The 19,847-nt window shown below is 53.0% G+C and overlaps 1 protein-coding gene across 3 annotated transcripts in view; it reads left to right on the top strand.

Annotated features, from left to right (window-relative positions):
* PLXNA4 (plexin A4) overlaps positions 1-15,330 on the top strand; it is a 410,799-nt gene extending 395,469 nt beyond the window's left edge. For all 3 annotated transcript variants that reach the window (XM_068972632.1, XM_068972634.1, XM_068972633.1), the window contains 4 exons: positions 785-954; positions 5,255-5,467; positions 12,805-12,955; positions 15,235-15,330. In XM_068972632.1, the coding sequence (XP_068828733.1) occupies positions 785-954; positions 5,255-5,467; positions 12,805-12,955; positions 15,235-15,330 (630 nt within the window). The remainder of the gene's footprint in view (positions 1-784; positions 955-5,254; positions 5,468-12,804; positions 12,956-15,234) is intronic.
* Positions 15,331-19,847: the final 4,517 nt, after the last annotated feature.

The raw sequence follows: 19,847 nt of genomic DNA, 5'->3' as shown, positions 1-19,847 counted from the left end.
AAGTACTGGAGTTTCAGCTTTAGCAACATTCTTTCCAAAGAAATCCCAGGGCTGATCTCCTTCAGAATGGACTGGTTGGATCTCCTTGCAGTCCAAGGGACTCTCAAGAGTCTTCTCCAACACCACTCTCGCCCTTGCTCAAATAGACACTAGCCATGTGCATTCCTGGTCCTCTGCCATGCCTTCTGGAAGACTGGCTGTATATCTCTGGGGTGTCATATACAGTCTCTAGTGGTGGAAATTGCAGCCCCATCAGTGACTTTGCAGGCCCCCTTTCTAATCCTGGTTCTGGGGACCCTGTGTGCCTACAGTTAGTCCCTCAAGGCCCGAGACTGGCCCCAGCTCCGCTCTCTATGGAGCCAAATGAGTAAACTGTTCATTAGCTGATGTGAGTAATGCCCGAACAGAACCAGCAGATTGTGCTTGTCTGCTCTGACCGAGTGAGTTGTTCATTAGCATTTGTGAAAAGTGCTAAAATAACACCGCCGAAGGGTGTTAAAACCAAACCGCGGTGTTGGCAGAGGGAGGCTTCCTTAGGCCCAGTCATCAGTGTTATATCTATTTTCCACGTGCCGGGGAAATGGAAAGCTGCTCCGAGACAGATGAGAGCGGGCGGGAGGAGGGTGCAGATTCTTTGCACACGCTTACGCGATTTTACCCAAGCAGGCCTGGCTGTGTGCTGGCCTCCTCTCCCCTCCGCCATCTGGGAGGCCAGGCGATCGTACAGCCCCGCCCTCAGAGCTCTCAGGGCAGGCGAGCTGTCTGAACTTGGTCCCCTCCGCAGGGCACGCTGCAGAAGTTCGTGGACGACCTGTTCGAGACCATCTTCAGCACGGCGCACCGCGGTTCGGCCCTGCCCCTGGCCATCAAGTACATGTTCGACTTTCTGGACGAGCAGGCAGACAAGCACGGCATCCACGACCCGCACGTCCGCCACACCTGGAAGAGCAACTGGTGAGTGAAGAGCAAGGGGAAGCCACAAGGGGAGAGGCCATCCCCAAGTCGATGGTCGGCCTTGGAGACCGGCACGAAGGGGCCCGCCCGCCTTCCCCCTTGTGGCAGCTCTGCGCAGGCGCTCTCCGGGGCTCCGCCTCCTTGCAGTCCTTTTGGGTGTTCACTTCCTCTCTTCCTTCCCTCGGTGGAGTCGTCCATCTTTGTCATCGGTCCTTTCAGTCAACAAACATTAAACCAACTAAATGAGCAAACATGAGCATACCAGCTGTCACAACCAGGTCGCTCTCACATCCTGCTCCCTCCCCTTTGCCTGATATCATGCTGGACCCTGAGTCTGCAGACTCGGGTCGTGCCTTCTGCCCTCCGTGGGCTGACAGGAGGGCAGCTGTTTGAATAGAGGGGCACATGTGAGGATGTGGGGTGCGTGTGTGCAGCCGGGCTGTAGACAGGCAGGAGCTCACAGAGACTCTTAAATGGAGTTTGGAGCACAGCTAGGAGTCACCTAGGTGAACATGAGAGTGTTTCCAGTCCATTCAAGACATGGTTTTCCCTTTCCAGAATTCCCTTTGGGGAAGGGACTGTCCCATAACTAGGGTGTCTTTGAGACGAGGGGAGCCTCTAACTCTTAAATGACACTCTAGGTGTCTCATCACGGTCCCCTCTCTCCTTTAGCCTTTATCTGCCTTTCCCTTCATTCGTGTGTCGGTTGTTTCACTGTGAGACTGCAAGGTCAGACATCAGTATGCAGCTCTCGCGGCAGAATCTTGCACAGAGCTGGGACTCAATAAATATTGATGGAGATGCAGAGCCAAGATGGTCTCTACTTGAGAGTTCCACCTGGGGTAAAGCCGTCTTATATGTAGTCCCTTCAGTTCTGGAATCGCCTCCCAGTAGCTTTTACACAGTCCCTGTCCTGGGGTGTTCTTCCCCAGCACATTCTTTCAAAGCAGCACCTGCCGACTGCCAGGACTGACATGGCACTAGGGCTCAGCCAGCCACCCTGACAGCTGCTGCTGCTGCTAAGTCACTTCAGTCATGTCCTGCTCTGTGCGACCCCATAGACGGAAGCCCACCAGGCTCCCCCGTCCCTGGGATTCTCCAGGCAAGAACACTGGAGTGGGTTGCCATTTCCTTCTCCAATGCATGAAAGTGAAAAGTGAAAGGGAAGTCGCTCAGTCATGTCCCATTCTTAGCGACCCCATGGACTGCAGCCTACCAGGCTCCTCCATCATGGGATTTTCCAGGCAAGACTACTGGAGTGGGGTGCCATTGCCTTCTCCGACCCTGACAGCCCAGGGTCCCAAATCAAAACCCGGATCTAGGCAGAAGTCAGCCTGGGGCACTGAAATGTTATTCAGGGTAGGATGCTCTGGCTTCCTCTCTCCCCTGAAGAATAGTGCATCTCCACTAAAATTGAAAAGTCGGGCAGGAACAGTTTTGGACCATAAAACTGAAGAGTAGGGTTGCTCCCACGGTAATTCTGGGTACATTGTGGAGTTCTTGTGACCTTTTGGAAATAAGACAGTTAGACTCTGGATCCCATCTAGTCCAGCGCTGGGTGAAGGCTGCTCCCTCTTCTGAAAGGCCTGCAGGTCTGGCCTCTCCCAGTGACTGCCCATAGGTAAGATTGCATTTGAGGACTTCCCTGGTTGTCCAGTGGTTAAGACTCTACACCCCCAAAGCAGGGGCATGGGTTTGATCCTCAGTCCAAGAACTAAGAGCCTACATTCCACATGGCATGACCAGGAAAAAAAAAAAAAAAAAAGGATTGCATTTGACTCTGCACACCTTTTCAGAATGACTCTGCAGAGCTGTTCCAAGGGCATGTCCCTGACCCACCCAGTCTGCTTCTCTCTGCCACTGAGTCTTCCTTCCTACCACCTGAGTTGAGTCCCTGCAGCCTTCAGAATACAAGGAATGCCTTGTCCAGACCTTATCCTGGGAGAGCTGCTATTTCCAAACCATGCCTTGTAACCTTTATAAGTGCACCCCCTGAAATGGTATCTAAATGAGCATACACCTCCCACTGGGCTAAGTCCACCTCCAAGATCCAATGAAGTCCTTGGGAGAGAGGGCAGAGTCTTCCTTCCCTCCAGTTCTTCCAAGTGCCAGCTGTTCTCAGAAAGATCTCCGGTCCCAGTGAAGGGCAGTCAGGCAGGAGTACCAACTCTCATGTCCTCTCACCAGAGAACACACTTCCCCAACCCTGACCATGGCCGCCTGGGCAAGACTCAGTCAGTCCAGGAATTATGAGATCTACATACTGACTTAGGGTCCATTGTTCCTGATTGGAAAGAGATTGTTTCCTTATTCCTGGCCAAAGTTGTAGCTCACCGTCTCCCCTGCCCCCTTCCTCCTCATCCCCACGCCTTTTCTCTTTTAAATAAACCTCCTGCTCATTTAGCCTGAGTGGCTGCAATCAACCAGAGATTAGTGCCACCACTAATGTTAATAATATGCTAATATTTCATTAGGCAGGAGCTGCTGTGGTTTCCCTGTTTGATTTGTCTGTCAGCACAACTGGCTGAAGGAAGGAGACTGTTGGAAAGAAACAACCATGTGGCAAGTGTGGGCTCCAGGGTCCCTCTCCGTGTTGAACTTCGGGAAGCAGGAAGATGTGACTGGAGGTTTCATCATTTGGGCAGCTCTGCATCCAGGGCTCTGAGCCCAGCTCTCAGGGTCTCCCCTGGGCAGCTGCAGTGACCCTGACTGTCCCCCGAGTGTCAGAACTTTTACCGTCCCTTTATTTACTCTTTGGATTTCCCAGGATGAAACAAGGGCCACTTAACATTGTTAGACCTCAGTACTGGCTCCACAGCACGTTTCACAGGAACTTAATAAATACTTGTTGACTGATTGGCAGTCTTGAACATGAGGTCTTACTGTATTTGAGCATTTGTTTTATGTATATGGTGGCTGCTGGGAGATACAGCGAATATAGAAATCTTGTTCTTGCTGGGTTGAAATAATGTGATTCAAAAGACTTTTAGTTCTAAGAAGCAAGCCAAACACATAGGAACATTAGGACTGTTACCAGCTATTACCAACCGTGAGAATAGCAACCAAAACAACAGTAAAACATCAGGGCACATGGCAGGAGGTGAGGAGCTGGGGGCAGGGGGAGGGAACTAAGTGATCCCTTGCTGGGTGCCATCCCACTTCCTGGTCTACGTCTCCATAGGCTGGATGGCCGTTGCAGGGCCGGAGAGCCAGCGGAATGCAGTCACAGAGGAGCACGTGGGCAGGCTTTACCCAATGCCCCTGGATCCTTTCTAGCAATAGCTAGAGGGTTTATGGTTCCCAGACTGCACTGCATGTTTCATGTCCTGTTTGTTGAACTGATTCCCCTTTGGAGGTACCGTCCTCCTCCTTTTCCTCCCCCTCTTCCTCCAGGCTTCCTTCAGCTAAAGAACACCTCTGTATCTTTAAAACAGAGACTATTCAGTGCGGTCCCCTCTGTGAAGACTTTCCAGACTTCTGGACACGTCCCTCTGGGTAGCTTTGATCACACCAACCTGGGTCTTAAACTGGACCCCCTCCATCCTCTGGGTCCAGCACCTAAAATTCTTGATTGCGTGCCTGACTCCCCATGAGCCCACCAGAACGCAGGCTTCTCAAGGACCGGGGACAGGTCTTGTCACACTGTACCCACAGCGGCTAGCATGGCTCTTGGTATAGAGCAGGTGCTGACTGGAAGAAAAGGAGAGGAAGGAGAGAACATAACGGGGCAGGTGAGAGCCAGAGGTGGGGTTTGTTCAGCTTGCTAGCTTGGAGATGAGAATCAGTAAGTTTTGCTTGAACTGTTTAGTGCCAGGGCCCTCACCATGTAAAAACAAGTTGATTAGGTCAGGTGGGGAGGAAGAGTGTGGCTTCTTCCACAGGTTACAGTGAGGGCAGAGAATAATAAATAGCCTAGGTTCCAGGCTATTTAAGATTTGCCAACCAGATATGTTTTGTATCTGACATGGGGACAGACAGTGGAAGAGAGTTAGACATTCCACGTTCTAGCACCTGTCATGACTGCTTTGAACCCCAAAGCCTTGGGCTCTCAGGGCTGCTGGGGAGTCCTACATTCCGGGCTGGGCATCGACACCTCCAGTGCCCATCAACGCTGTATCTCTGAATGGACTGTTCAACCCTGCTGATCTTCAGCTCCCCAGAAGGTGAATTGATGGCATGGAGAAGTGCCCTTCTGAAGGCTTGCTTCCCAGCCTTTTTCTGCCTCCAGGGACCTCTCTGGGTCAGTGTCCAGCTCCCCCACCCCATCTCCCTTGACCATCTGCCTCTTCCCTCTGTACAGCCTGCCCCTGCGGTTTTGGGTCAACATGATCAAGAACCCCCAGTTCGTGTTTGACATCCACAAGAACAGCATCACGGACGCCTGCCTGTCCGTGGTGGCCCAGACCTTCATGGACTCGTGCTCCACGTCGGAGCACCGGCTGGGCAAGGACTCCCCCTCCAACAAGCTGCTCTATGCCAAGGACATCCCCAGCTACAAGAACTGGGTGGAGAGGTGAGTGCTGGCCTGGGGAGCTCAGGCAGGACCCTGGCTGCAGCCGGCAACTTCTCTGGGGGTGTGTAGAGGGGCCCCCTTCCCCTCCGCAGTGGGTGGGGCTTGCAGACTGGTCCTTGCACCAAGCCCCATCCTGCATGGGGACACCCACAGCCCGAGAACCCGGTGTTGTCGGTCGAAACAAGAATGGGACATGGCTAGAAGTTGCCACGGTGCTCTGCTCCCCTGCACGGAGGACCCAGATCTTCCTAGGCCCAAGGAAGAAGTATAGTCCGCTGCTCTAATGCTCCCTGAAAAAATAAAAACAAAAAAGACTTCAAGGGACCGAATGACATCTTGCCACACACAGACTGGAGCCCTGTCCATCTGCCAGTTCTTCTAGTGTCCTGTGGGGATGTCATGGTTACCCTGAAGAGCTTCTTGCTGTCCCAGTCCCTTGATGCTCAGGCGATGAGCTCTAGATGCTTCAGGCCCTGATCTAATCCAGCCTCAGCTGTGCACCTGTGTGTGTGGTGGGGAGGGCACCTGTATGCCATTAAGCTGGGTTCCTCTTGGCACAAAGCTAACTCACGGTAAACAACATTCATAGTTTGTCTGGGTCGCATCAGCTCCGTATGCCAAGCACCTGAGCTAGACAACCAGCTGAAAATCTATTTATTTATTCATCACAGCAGCTCTGGAATATAAGAGGACAGGCTTTATAACCTCATTCTGTGCCCATGAAGGTGAACTATACATACAGAATGGCTGAGTAATCAGTCCAAGATGACTTAAGTGGCCAAGAGAAAAGTAGATCCCCAAATTCAACTGACTCCCAAATCTTTCTACCATTTACGATCCTTTCAGACAGGGCCTCTGCCAACCCATATGGTGTCCATGTGAATTAAGGAAGGTGCTCCTTCCTACCAGAGGATGTGGCCCCACGCCACAATATGTGGTTTGTTAAGTGACAGGCTGACTGTCAGCCCTAGCTCACCCCCACCTTTGAGCAGTGAACAGCCTGCGCAACTCTACATGGCAATTCTGATTTTAGAGTCCCTTTCTCTTTCTTCCAAGCTTAAAGACAGGAAACCTGGATGGAGACTCAGATTTGGGAACTTTTTGAAGAGTCAAAGAAACCAGAAGTTGTTCTTAAGTCAGCAACTGAGACAGAATGAACAATATCGTTTTGCTCATGGTAGAGACACAGTCCCCATCTTTATAGTTGAAAACTGCTTTCCCTTGTACAGAGGGAATAACCAAGAAGGGGTGGGATACTGGCCATTCCCAGTCACAAAAACTGACCATCCCACCCCAGTTCTGCTGAAAGAGTTGCATTGTTTTCCCTCTCCCCCTGTCCCTTGATCTCCCCCCCACCCCTTCCTGCTGGTGCCTGTGGTGTGCAGCCAGCCTTGGCTGTCAGAGAGAGAGCTCGCTCTTTTGTCCTTGTATCTGATTATGTCTGAGTCACCAAAGAGCCTTTTACCTCCCCCTGCGTCGCCAGTGGCTCACTCTTCTGACTACAGAGCTGCCAGGAGCGAGCTCTCCCGTGTGGTCAGCTGGCTCTTCAGCAAAGAGAGAAAAGAAAGAGGCAGCAGCTGGGCTCTTGGGCATCCCTGCCCTGGTGCAGTGTCAAGGCGATGGGACCTCGGGCAGGGAGGGAGAAGGCTGGGATAAGATGGGCTGGGAGCATTGATGAAGCATCTGCTTAGAGGACGCGGCCCTCAGAACAGCGCACTCTGTCGGAGGTGAGAATAATGCAAGTGCTGGGCGAACGGTCTCCCTCTTGCTTGGTGCTAAATGAGAGGTGGGGCACATAGCTGCTACAGGTCACGAGTCACCCCAGTCCATCTGGTTATTTTTAGGAGTACCTTGATGGTTTCCATTTCTTATCTCACTAGTTTCTTAGCAACCAATGGCATTCTCAGGAAAGTCATCTTTCGCTTGTTTGGGGTCACAAATCCTTTCTCCTCTCCTTATGGGATGAGGGTGCAAAGAAGAAGGGGATGAGAAATAGCACCCCCTGGTCTGGAGATCTTGTATAGAGACCTTCTTCCTTTGGTGATCAGTTCCACCCTCCCTTCACCAGGAGGCTGGCTTGCTGAGGGCCCCAGCAGCCTTGAGGTCAGAAGAGTGATGGTAGAACCCCCTTTTCTCATGGCCAGGGCTTTCCCACCCCCTGATTTTGAGGTCTGACTGCTGTGCACACACAGGAAGTCCATACGTAGGGCCTCGCTGATGTAGAGTGTGCTCTACACGCATTTGGAGAGGGCCTTCTGTCTGCGCCACTGAGACATGGGGTTTACTCTGGCTGGCCCTCTTTCTAGGGGGTTGGGACGTATATGGATTCCAGAGGCCTTACTAACTCTGCTGCTTGGGTAGCCCGAGTCATCCTGTCCCACCTAAGCTGTCACACCTCCTAGAAGTTCTTCATCTACCTATCCCTGCACCTTCCCAGCTCCCAACCTCCCACCTGTCCTCCCATCCCATCTCCCTCCCATCCTTCCTTCCGCTTGTCCTCTCATGCGTCCTTCATCCCATTCCTGCCTCCTTGGAGCACTGCTGGTTGGCAGCCCCGCTGCAGACTGCCAGCCTTTGCTGCTTTCATCCAAGTAGGAGGGGTTTTGTTTACGGCCACATCTAAAGTAAGGGAGAAGAATCTCTTGGTTCTGCAGTAGCAACCACCCACTCCACTCATCTTAAGGAGCAGAAGTCAACAGTGTTGTCACCAAACTGGTGTGTTACAGTCAGTAGTCATTCCTATGTCGTTGCCAATAGCAGTAACATTTTCATGCTAGAGGGATTGCCTCTCATATTAAATAGAAATTAATCCCAATAAGAGGAGAGTGAGAAAGTTGGTTTAAAGCTCAACATTCAGAAAACTAAAATCATGGCATCTGGTCCCATCACTTCATGGGAAATAGATGGGGAAACAGTGGAAACAGTGTCAGACTTTACTTTGTTGGGCTCCAAAATCACTGCAGATGGTGATTGAAGCCATGAAATTAAAAGACGCTAACTCCTTGGAAGAAAAGTTATGACCAACCTAGATAGCATATTGAAAAGCAGAGACATTACTTTGCCAACTAAGGTCCGTCTAGTCAAGGCTATGGTTTTTCCAGTGATCATGTATGGATGTGAGAGTTGGACTGTGAAGAAGGCTGAGCACCGAAGAATTGATGCATTTGAACTGTGGTGTTGGAGAAGACTCTTGAGAGTCCCTTGGACTGCAAGGAGATCCAACCAGTCTATTCTAAAGGAGATCAGCCCTGGGTGTTCTTTGGAAGGACTGATGCTAAAGCTGAAACTCCAATACTTTGGCTACCTGATGCGAAGAGTTGACTCATTGAAAAAGACACTGATGCTGGGAGGGATTGGGGGCAGGAGGAGAAGGGGACGACAGAGGATGAGATGGATGGATGAGTCCATCACCAACTCGATGGACCTGAGTTTGAGTGAACTCCGGGAGTGGTGATGGACGGGGAGGCCTGGCGTGCTGCGATTCATGGGGTTACAGTCAGACACGACTGAGTGACTGAACTGAACTGAACTGAATTGAATAAGCCCCAGCCTCCCTTGCATGCAGGCACAGGTTTTCTACATAGGAATGAGTGAGTTGACCCCTGGGAATTGGACTAAAGGGTGCCACACGTTGGGATGCCATCTATCACCCGTGTCACTTGTGAAAAAGGCTAAGAATTCTAACTATTTAAAAATGCCTCCTAAAGAAGCCATCACTCAAAATATAAAACTGTGACAGTTCACCCTGGGACCCATACTGGAGGTGAAGTATGGACCTTTCATTAACGTGCTCATTCATCCATGAGTCAAACATTTTATGGTGTCCAGCATGGGTGCACTGAACACTCAGGGTGGATTAGACTTGAGCCTTCCCTTATGGTCTTCATGGTCGAGGAAGATACAGATAGGCAGGCACCATGAATGGTACTCGTGGGGGCTCAGGAAGCAAGGAGCTGAGGGAGGTCAGTGAATGAACACAGAGGAAAAGACTTCTGTGCAGGACCTTGAAAGGCAAGCATCTCTACATCAGAGCCTCAGATGTGTCTTCTGTGTCTACATCTTCATCCTTGAGGTGTTGAAAGGGTGAGGATATGTTGGGCTCCGTAAAAACTTCAGGGCATTGGAGACCCTCTTCTCAATCACTGGGGCCATCCTAGAGACAGAGATGGGTGCCTCCGTCACGCTGGGCGCATCTCATAGAAGCCCGTGAATGTGAAACACTGCAGACTAGTCCACAGCAGAGAATCCAGCTGTTGGTGGTTGGCGGCTGGATTTGTAGCAGCTCCTGAGGGCCAGTGTCAGAGCCACGTCAGAACCACGATGGTGCTGGCATCCCACCTGGTATGACCAAGCACAACAAAGAAAGCTGGGTAAGGCCAGTGGTGGGCCCCACCCCTCCTCAGCGGGCCAGTCCTTGGCCAGCTCGAGGGTGGGTCCCGGAGACTTTCAGAGCACCAGTCCCTTCTAGAGACTCACCTGCAGAAAGACATCCCATGGGAGCAAGTTCAAGACGAGGACTCCAGATTGACCTTTCCTTTCCTCACTGTGCAGCCTGCAGATAAGAACACTTGTGTGAAGTTCATTAATGGGGCATAATTGCATTCTTCACAATCAATAAGGCAGCCCAGTAGCAGAGCCCAGCACAAAGCCCCTGCATGGCAGGTGGTCAGGAGAGAGCAGTTTTGCCCACAGCACAGAGATGCCAGAGCTGGGCTATCGTCAGGCTCAAGGGGTGCAGTTGGGTAGAGCCCTGGAGAGAAGCGGGGAGAGGTCAAAACAAGGGCAGCAGAGACCTGCAGCCGGGCCCACTTAGCTCCAGGCTGGACTGGGGACCAGGACGAGCTGAATGTCAGCCAGACCCGACGCCCCACACTCCTCTAGGACATCGAGCATTCCAAAGCCACTCAGCTCAGCCATGTAGAACTCGCTGGAGATGAAGACATGTGGCCCATCCCAGCACAGGCTTGCGTGGGGCACAGACGGGCAGGGCCCTCTGCACATGGGCAGCAAAGAAGGGGTGGGTCGCCCTCCACAACTTCAGTGAGGAATCAGAGCCCTGCCCTCCCCCACTTTACTCTCAACTCCACCCCACACTCTCTCCCTCTCTTTCTCTCACACAAACACATTTTCTAAATACTCTCTTTGGAGAAACCGACTGGGGTTTTAGTGCACGACAAGGCAGGCCATTCAGAAAGGACAGGGTGCTGGGTGTCTGCTGTTTCCGCGGGAGACGATGTGGTCCCTGCCCTGGGCTCTCAGGCTGCCCAGGAACCACACAGGTCGCGGTAGGAGCCCCGATGCTATCTGCAGAAAGCCTGATAGAGCCATCCTCCTACCTGTAAGGTTTCACAAGCAAGTAACAGAAACAGCAGGAGCCTTTGCTTCTGATGACAGCACTGTCCCACCAGGGGGACGCTGGGGTTTGCCTTGCAGTCAGTACCTCTGACTGTCTATGGTGGCAGAGTGGGACTGCCTAGAGGACACTCTGGACCCCGCTGTGTCGTCAGAGCCGTGTCTGGCTGCTGGCCAGGACACAGAAATGAGGGAGTCATCCGTTCCTGTTCCCCCCATGTGACCTTTGGACATGACCTCTTACAGGACACATGTATTTTGCTCAGTCGGCGTGCAATTGCGAGGGGGCGATGGCACAAATATCATTGAGCGTGACGGGGCTGGAGCCACCGCTGATGCTCCAGGTCTCCGCTATAAAACGGAACATTGCATTTACTGTCTCCCGAAATCGTGGCAATGAATCCAGTCTCTCACTGGAGTGCTTGTACCTGGGGTGTCATTCCCCAGAACTCCGAGGAACGTGAAGATGGTTTGGGGTGGGTTGCAGGCCTGGCAGAGAGTGAGCTCTCCTGGAATGGAGCAGAGGACCTAGAGTGAAACCGGACAAGGAGCTGAGTAAGGGGCCCGGTGGCTCTGGAGATGGGGGGTGGGGCAGGGGAAGAGAGGACCCCACACTGAAAGCTTGGGAAGAAAGGAAGCCCACATGAGCCAGGGGTGCGACAGCCTTCACGCAGGCCTGGGGCTCATGCAGGGCAGCCAGCCCAGCCCTGGCCTACTTTTGCTGGCCTGGGGATGCTCTGCACAGATTAACTGGAACTGTCATTCAGGCAGGATCTTGAACGTGATGCTGGAGTGGCACACAGGTGCCACCTCTGCCAGCCTGTCACCCAGCTCTAGTGGGCCCCAGTGGGCAGAGGTGGAGGCGGGGAACAGAGCGCAGGACAGATGGGTTCACGGTCAATGCAGTGAGGGATGCGGAGGGAGGGACACAGGACTGGGGTCCAGGGTGAGACTGAACCAGCGCCTCCAAGAACGTGCCCTCCGCTCACCTGATCAAGCCTTGAGTTCTGGGAACCCAGGGCCCATCACTGTCACCTGTGCTTGCCCAGGTGAGAGTGAGTGACTCGACTAAAACGTTGTGCCCGAGTTGCCTCGCTCTGGTCCCCACCCTGGAGACTGTCCCCGCACTCCCGCCACCCTCCTCTGTTCTAAGCTGTCAGGCTCGCTGTCCCTGGCATTGAAGCCATGGGCATTCAGTGTGGGCCGAGCGGACACCGTGAGGACTCCTGGGAGCACTGCCCTGAGGTCCTGGCCCTACCCCACCCCTGCAGGTGCCTCTCCGCCACGTGACCCAGGGCCGGAAGCACCCAGGAGAGGGTGGCTGTCTTTGGGACACCGAGGGCCTTTTATTCCTCATTAGGAGGCAACACAGCTCCCCTCTGGTGGGAGATTTGGGGGTTGCTGCATAAAATGTCAAACTGCAGAAATTAAAAATGTAAATGTTGGCATCTAATTAACCAGTTGACAGGAGGGCACAGCTGCAAGTGACAGTGACTGATTGCCTTCTCCCAGCCTCTCCCCGCCAAGCACCCCCAGCCCCACCCTTCTCCCCGCTAGTGCTCACAGACAGGGACGACATCAGGGCAGAGCAACTGCTTAGAAGAGCCTTCAGGCCCCTGGAGGGGACTTCCTGCCTCTGTGGAAGGGGGTGTTAGAAGGGCCTGAGAGGCAGACTGGATCGCTCCTGCGCGAGCTGGGAGCAAAGCCGGTGCAGGAGGCAGCCCCTCCTTCCTCCTGGCCCCCCTGTGTCCACTCTCTGGCCTTGTCTGGGTCACTGTTGAGTCCCTTCTCCCTGCCTCATGCATCGAGAAGGGCACTCTGAAGCCCAGCTGGAGGAGAGCCTGCCGTGGTCCCTAAGAGGTCACACACAGGCATCCACTGGGCCCAGACCCAGTGCTGGGAGCACCCATCTCTCCCCTGCGCCCCCCACTACACACACACATGCACGCACGCACACACAGTTCCTCACTCCCATGCCGCCACAGGTATTACTCAGACATCGGGAAGATGCCGGCCATCAGCGACCAGGACATGAACGCGTACCTGGCTGAGCAGTCCCGGATGCACATGAACGAGTTCAACACCATGAGCGCCCTCTCGGAGATCTTCTCCTACGTGGGCAAGTACAGTGAGGAGGTGAGCCCTGCCCTGCCCTGCTCGGGGGCCCCGGGGAGGGCCTGGGGAGAGACCCAGATATTCCTGCCTCGAGCAGCTTCAGTGCCCAAGAGCACCACCCCGGGCACCCCCACCACCCATCTCTGCCAGAGGAAACTCTCTACCACCCAGGACTGGGGGGCTGTGCTCCAAAGACTGGGATGCTAGAAATGTTCCATTCTGCAAATTCTACATAATCCCTCTTCTTTTCAGATTTATACGTCACGTCTCTGTTTCCTTCAGTACTTTTCTCTTTTCATTATTTTTTCTTTTTTTATTTTTTCTTCCTTCTCCTTTATTTCTTCTGTCTCTCTCTCTGACTTCATTCTCTTTAATCAAGCAGTTCCTCACATTCATGGGCAGGCCATGAGGAATAGAATAGGAACAGTATGATAGGATAGAATCAGAACAGAATAGATGGAGTCTATTTTTAGTTGCTGAAACCTCACCTGGGGTCATTGCCCCTTCAGACACGGCCACCTTTTGGCCGGCACAAAGGTGCCTACGGGAGTTTTCTTGGCCATACCAGTGTAGACCAAGTGGGTTCCGAGCCCAGGCTCCCCATGTCCGAGCAGCAGCACAGCCACCCTCTCCGAGTGGAAGGTAGTAATGGGAGCTGAAGCCAGTGCCCTGGGTCCCGCCCTCCTCCCAGCCTTGTCCCCGAGGGAGGATCTAGGAGCCCCAGAGGGCCAGCCCTGGTGTCCACAGGCCATGAGCTGTGAGCAGGTGTAGAGAAAGTCGGCAGTGGGTCCATTAGGAGAGGGACCCCAAAGCCAGCCTACGGGCCAGTGCTGGTCCAGGACAGTTTCCACCTGTCTGTGGCCACTTGTGAAGTACGGACGACGCAGAGTAGGCCAGTGTATGAGTGCCCCCGTCTCATCTTGGCAAGGACTGCAGGTTCAGTCCTCTTTTATCTTTTTATGCATGTTCAGTCGTGCCCAACCCTTTGGACCCCACAGATTCTAGCCTGCCAGGCTCCTTTGTCCATGGGATTCTCCAGGCAAGAATACTGGAGTGGGCTGTCGTGCCCTTCTCCAGGGGATCTTCCGACCCCACAGATTGAACTTGAGTCTCCTGCACAGCAGGCAGATTCTTTCCCACTGAGCCACCAGCTTCCCAAGTTCACTCATCTACTGTTAGCATGAAAATGTCCCATCTTTATGAAATGCTAGGGCCAATCACTGGTGGTTCTTGGCCAGCTGAGAAGTTGGCAACTGACTTGGTCTTCCCAATTAAAAATAGATTAACTGGGTCAGGAAATCTAGAGCTCTGGGCAGCCCTCCTCCAGCCTTCAGCCTCCTCTTCCCTCCTGCCGCCCCCCTCCCTACTCCCTAGTTCCTGACCCCAAGACTCCTGTCTGTCACCTGCCCCTCCTGGAGTAGGCATGGTATGACAGGTGCTCACGTTTCTTACGTGACTTTATCCCCTCTCTTGGAGCAACCCAGAGAGGGAATCGTAGGTCCCAGGTTTTACAGAGGAGGAAAGGAGGGTTCAGAGAGGTTTCATGTTTTGCCCCGGCATCACCCAGCTAGAAACTGGCAGAGCCATTATTCAGTGCTACGCCTCCTGAGTCTGAGCCAGGTTCCCACACATCTTCCTGCATGTGCCCACAATTGCTCCCTGTTATTTTCACCCACCAACTATCTAATCTCAGCAAAGCCTGTGTAGACACTGGCCAATAGATGTCTGTGACCAGTAAAGCTTGAATCACTCTTCGAGGGATATTTGTTTCTTAACAGGCAAAGTGGAGTCAAATAACTTTCTGCATGTGGAATTTCGGGCCTTGGGCTGCTGATGGCAAGATGTTCCTTTCTCACAGGGTAGTGGGATGTCTTGATAGTGTGAAATCATACTTTCCCTGAGACACTAAGCACCGTACTTTCTGTTGGGTGTGGATCCCCCTGCTGTTTAGCCTAGAGGTAACAGCAGCATCTCGGCACAGGTGTCTTCTGCCCATTCTCAGCTGTCGTACATAGGCAGTGAAAGGCACACATGTATTCAGACATGCCGACGTGTGTTCTGGCATCCTGTGCTCACTGACACACGGATGCCCCCGGGTTGGTTCCCTGTGTCCTAGCGGCCCCACACACCTCCCCACCCAAGTCGTGCAGGCTGTCTGCCTCCCCAGCGACTTTGTGTGGGCTGCTTTACCTGTGCTCGTCTTCCCAAACTCTCTGACCACAGCCCTGTCAGTGCGTACCCTGAGAACACAGATGCGTGCACGCAAACTGGTAACCACCCCGTTCTTGGCTCTTCAACAGATCCTCGGACCCCTGGACCACGATGACCAGTGTGGGAAGCAGAAACTGGCCTACAAACTAGAACAAGTCATAACCCTCATGAGCTTAGACAGCTGAGAACCGTCCTTCCAGCTCGCCCGCTCCCGCCTCCCCCACCGGAGGGAGGGACACACCAAGCCGTGCCTCAGTCTAGATTATCATCTTTACCAAGTGCAAGTTCCGACTGGCGTCAGCAGCATCCCCTGAGCAGCGCTGTCTCCCTCTCTCTTTCTCTCTCTGCCTGTTTCTGTCTCTCCCGCCTTCCTGGATCCCCTCTCTTTCAGTTCCTCTGCCAACGCAATTGAACCAAGCCGCTGACCCTCACGTTAGTCCAAGATGGCCTGTCCTCACCCCGCCAAGGGGCCTGACCTGAAGACATCAGAGGGGCCCTCTTTCCCAGCTGACCCTGAGCATCAGCAGCAGGGCCCGGATACGAATGAGGAGCCATGGATGGAGGTGCTTCTGTGCTGTTACCCCACCTTCCGTCTTTCCATAGTCCCCACGTGGGTCTGAACTTGGCCTGAAGAAGAAGCAGTGAGCTCAGTATTATCTTCACTGGGAAGATGTCACCTGGCCCAGGTTTCCATCCCCACAGGGTCCCCCTGCAACTCTGGGAAGAAAGGCGGCACCTCCTGCATGTGGCTGGAGTGGGGAGCGTGAGCAGTTGAGGGGCGCCTTGCAAGCTGCCTCTCACATGTGGGATTGGCAGCAGAGGCTCCCTTGTCCCCTTCGGATCTTTTCGGAGTCCTTCTAAGCGCCCGTAGGTGCCCTGCCTGTGCGGTCCTGGCCTGTGGAAAACCAGACAGGAGAAAGAATAGCAGTTACAGCGCACCGTGGAGATCCCCCCGATGTGGCTCATAGTGGCAGAAATGCAACATGCGGGAGGAGAAAAGAAGAGAGTTGCATCTATCTGGAAGCAGAACTGATTGTTTTCCATCCACCCCCACGTGCTAATGAATCACGGCCATAGTCAGAGGTTGGATCCCCTGCAGATCCCCGAGCACCATCTAGAGGATGCGTTTCCACCCTCCTTAGTCATCACTCATCAGGGGTCGGGGCAAACACCAGTGCATCCAGGAGCTTCTACCTCCAGTGGTCCCCATGGCTCCATCCCCACTGTCCTTGCTGAGAAGTCTGGAGGAGCTTGGGGCCGACAGCCTCACTCCTGACTCCCTGCAGAGTCTGGTGCCGTTGCTATGCAGATGACTTTGTGACTGGACTGTTCAGACCTCCTCGGGAATTATTTCATCAACATCTCAGCTGTCTCTTTAGTCACTCTCCTCCCTCCTCCCTTCTGCAGTCATCCCGGGAAGAAACACTGGCAAGCACAGCCTCTCAGAGACAAACCAAAATGCCAGCCAAACTCAACCCTAGGTTTGTCATGTCTGGGGAGGACCGAAGAATCAAGAGGAAGGACCTGTCCTGAAATGAGAGGAGGGACATACCACTGACCTTGGCCCTGGCATTGTGTCTCTCTCTGTGTCCTTCCATTCACGGATACGTTGTCTTAGCCAGCCAGGCAGATACGTGCTCAGACATGCATCCTAGGTGAGCAGGGGCTATGGTGAGAGACAGTCTGATGGAGGGTCATGGAAACCTATAACCTTGAAAGGACCTTAGATGCCATCTCTCCATCTGCGGTCCAGTTTCCACCATAGACTCTCCCCAGGCAGCCCCGGTGTGAAGTTGTTCACCACTCTGGGAGACAGGCAGAGGCATCTGTGGGGTTTGGAATGAGGTTCCTCCAGTCTTGTCTTCACACCTCGAGCATCAGACATCTTCCACTGCCATCCACTCCAAAGGGGCCCCTCGTGGAAAGAGGAAGGGAGCAGACCATTCCCAGCAACATCTGTGGAACACCCTATATTTGAAGAATGCTAGCCCCTTTGGATATGAGCATGTATGTGTGTGTGTGTGTGTGATCTCATGTGCACATGCACGTGTGTGTGTGTGTGTGTGTGTGTGTGTGTGTGTGTCTGCCCCAGGAGTAGGCAGAGAGCTCAGAAAGCTTTCTGGTCCTATTGGAGGGAAGCTCTGAAGCATTTCCCATCTCTGCCCTTGCCCACCATTCATTCTACAACTTCAGGACATTTCAATACTGGTTTTCTGTGCTGCGTGCTGGGGGCTGAAGTCACCTGTCTATAGGAAATCAGGGTGGTCACTGACCAAGAGAAGCCTGGGCGTGACTGGAGGCCAGGCAGTGGTGACACACAGCAGGGCATGATGTGGCATCGAGCGGGACAAGTGATAGGCGAAACGCAAGTAGCCTAATCAATGGGAAGAGGAGAGTGAGAAGCGATGCATTTCGAGTGGGAAAAACATAACCAAAGGTCTCGGCAAATGAAGTGCCAGGTGAAGAAGCGTGGAATTTCTCCCCTTGATCATTTGATTTCCTCCCCGGAAGCTACAAGGCCTGGCAGGCCAAGAAGGAAGCATGCGGGAGGCAGGCTAAGGAGGCACCTGGGCCACCTTTGCACATGTGAAGGGTTGGGGAGAAGAAAGACACAAACATATTTAACACAGGTGTGCTGAATGGAAGCTGTGAGTGTGTGTGCATGAGTGAGTGTGTTTTGATTTATTTTTTAAGTTTTGCACAGTTAGAGAAAAAAAAATGAACAAGCAGAGAAAAAAGACTGTTACCATGGTTCTGCTGAAGCTTTTTTTTTTTTACTGGATTATTATTATTGTTATTATTTTGTTGTCGGTACAAAACTTTTTCTCCCTATGTTTTTCATTATAAAAGAAACCTCAAACCCATCAGAGAAATGTTGGGAAGAAAGAGGGGAGGAGGACGGGCAAGTTTCCCTGGTTTCCTCATGTCTCCTGGGGGAGGGTTTGGGGCAGGTTTTCTCTAATCGGTCGGGTGGTTGTTTCTGGTGCTTTGTTTGCCCGAAGTCTCTGTGGCCTGTTGGGGATGGAGAAGTAGGATAGAGTCATGCAGAGCCGCAACCCGTCTTGCCCATAAGAGCTCTCTTTCCGTTCGCTGTTTGTCTTCCGTTTCTTTTGTTTGGATTCTTGGTACACGTGTGATACGTTTCAAAGTAAAAACAAGGCAGCGTGATCATAAAAAAAAAAAAAAAAAAGCCCTTCTTTCCCCCAGATCTTCTTTCCAAACCTCCCCTGGAATCCCCAACCTCCTCCTGGCAGGCCAGAGACCCCGTGCTGGCCAGCACACACGAGAGAAGGGACCTGGGCAGACTGGGTCCTGCAGGAGGGAGGTCTCTTCAAGGCCCCCCCTCCGTGTCACAGTTTATGAGCAGGGTCACCATTCTGTTCATGGTGGGACCTTTATCTGACTCCTAGAGTTCTGGGCAGAGAGCACAGAAGGAAAGGCCATGTCTCCTCACTTTCCTTTCATCCCGTCTCTTTCACTCATTCAACCCTTTGAAACCACCAGGGTCTAAAATGGTACCAGGAGATCACACAGTCACACATAACCGATTTGGATTAGGTGAGGAGTTTAAATGTTGGAGCAAAATGGGATGGTAAGAGGCAGGGAGAAATGCTGTGAGGTCCTGAATTTAAGAATGAGCAGAGAGAGGCTGGGACAATTCGCTGCAGGGTGGTCATCTCTCCCGAGGGCACAAGTCTTCCCAGGTGTGGGCATATTTACCATTCTTGTCCTTTCCTGGAAGGAGAGACCCTGACAGGTCCTGGTCACCACAAATAGCAACACTGCCTGGAGCTGGCTTTTGTGGCTGTTAACCTCCTCTTGCCTTCTTTCAGTGTATTTGGAATTCAGGGACTTGGGAAAACCTGGGCATCCCATTGACCGAGAATACCGTGCACACCCAGAGCCAGCCTAGAGCCTCTCTCTCTTGAGCCCATGGGCGAGTGAGTGAGGCCAGAGACGCTGGAAAGAGACAAGTCAGTTTAAACATTAGAGGCAGACTGGCCAGGACTGGTCCCAGGCAGCAGTGGGAGTAGGGTCTCCAGCCCTCATCTCCCAACGCTAGGGTCAGTGTTGATGTGCTAGCCCAGCACTGCCCCCTCCCCTTTCCCTCATCATGGGTCCTTGACCTCTGATCCCCTTTGCATGTCTGGCTCCTGAGTGTGCCCCTTCCCCGAAAGGAGTGCCTCCAACCCCCATTCTTGCCCACCTCCCGCACATGAGGCTCTGCCCCAAGGCCATGTATCCACTAAGTTCAGGAGCTGTTCAGCCTTAGGTGGACAGCTCCGCCCTCAGTCCAGCCTTCTGGGACCACCCCATCCCTGTCCTGCCCTCCAAAGTTGCCCCCACTGAACCCTCAAGGCTCCCTGATACGCCCGGGGCCTGGTGGATCTCCCATCAGAGGAGCCACAGAAGTGGTTTCTCCAGTGACCTCCGTTCCACAAGGCAAGTCCTATTGATGCTTTCAGAGCCTCAACAAGGCCTCATTCCCACCCTACAAATGGGGAAGCTTCGTATGCCATCTGTCTCTTCTCTCAAGACTAAGGGACACTTCTCCTTGACCTCACAGAATGCGAAGTCAAATATTTAGCCTAGTGAAGGTTAAGGTTAATTATTGTTAATCAAGAATAGACGTTCCCACCTCACAGAGACCCGTGGAGGGATAGGGGCCTTGGGGAGGCACTCTGCAGACAGAAAGCCCATA

This window comes from Capricornis sumatraensis, chromosome 5 (genome assembly GCF_032405125.1).
Source record: "Capricornis sumatraensis isolate serow.1 chromosome 5, serow.2, whole genome shotgun sequence".
NCBI lineage: Eukaryota > Metazoa > Chordata > Mammalia > Artiodactyla > Bovidae > Capricornis > Capricornis sumatraensis.
The sequence above is the reverse complement of the archived record's forward strand: the minus strand, read 5'-3'. Positions and strand labels throughout refer to the sequence as shown.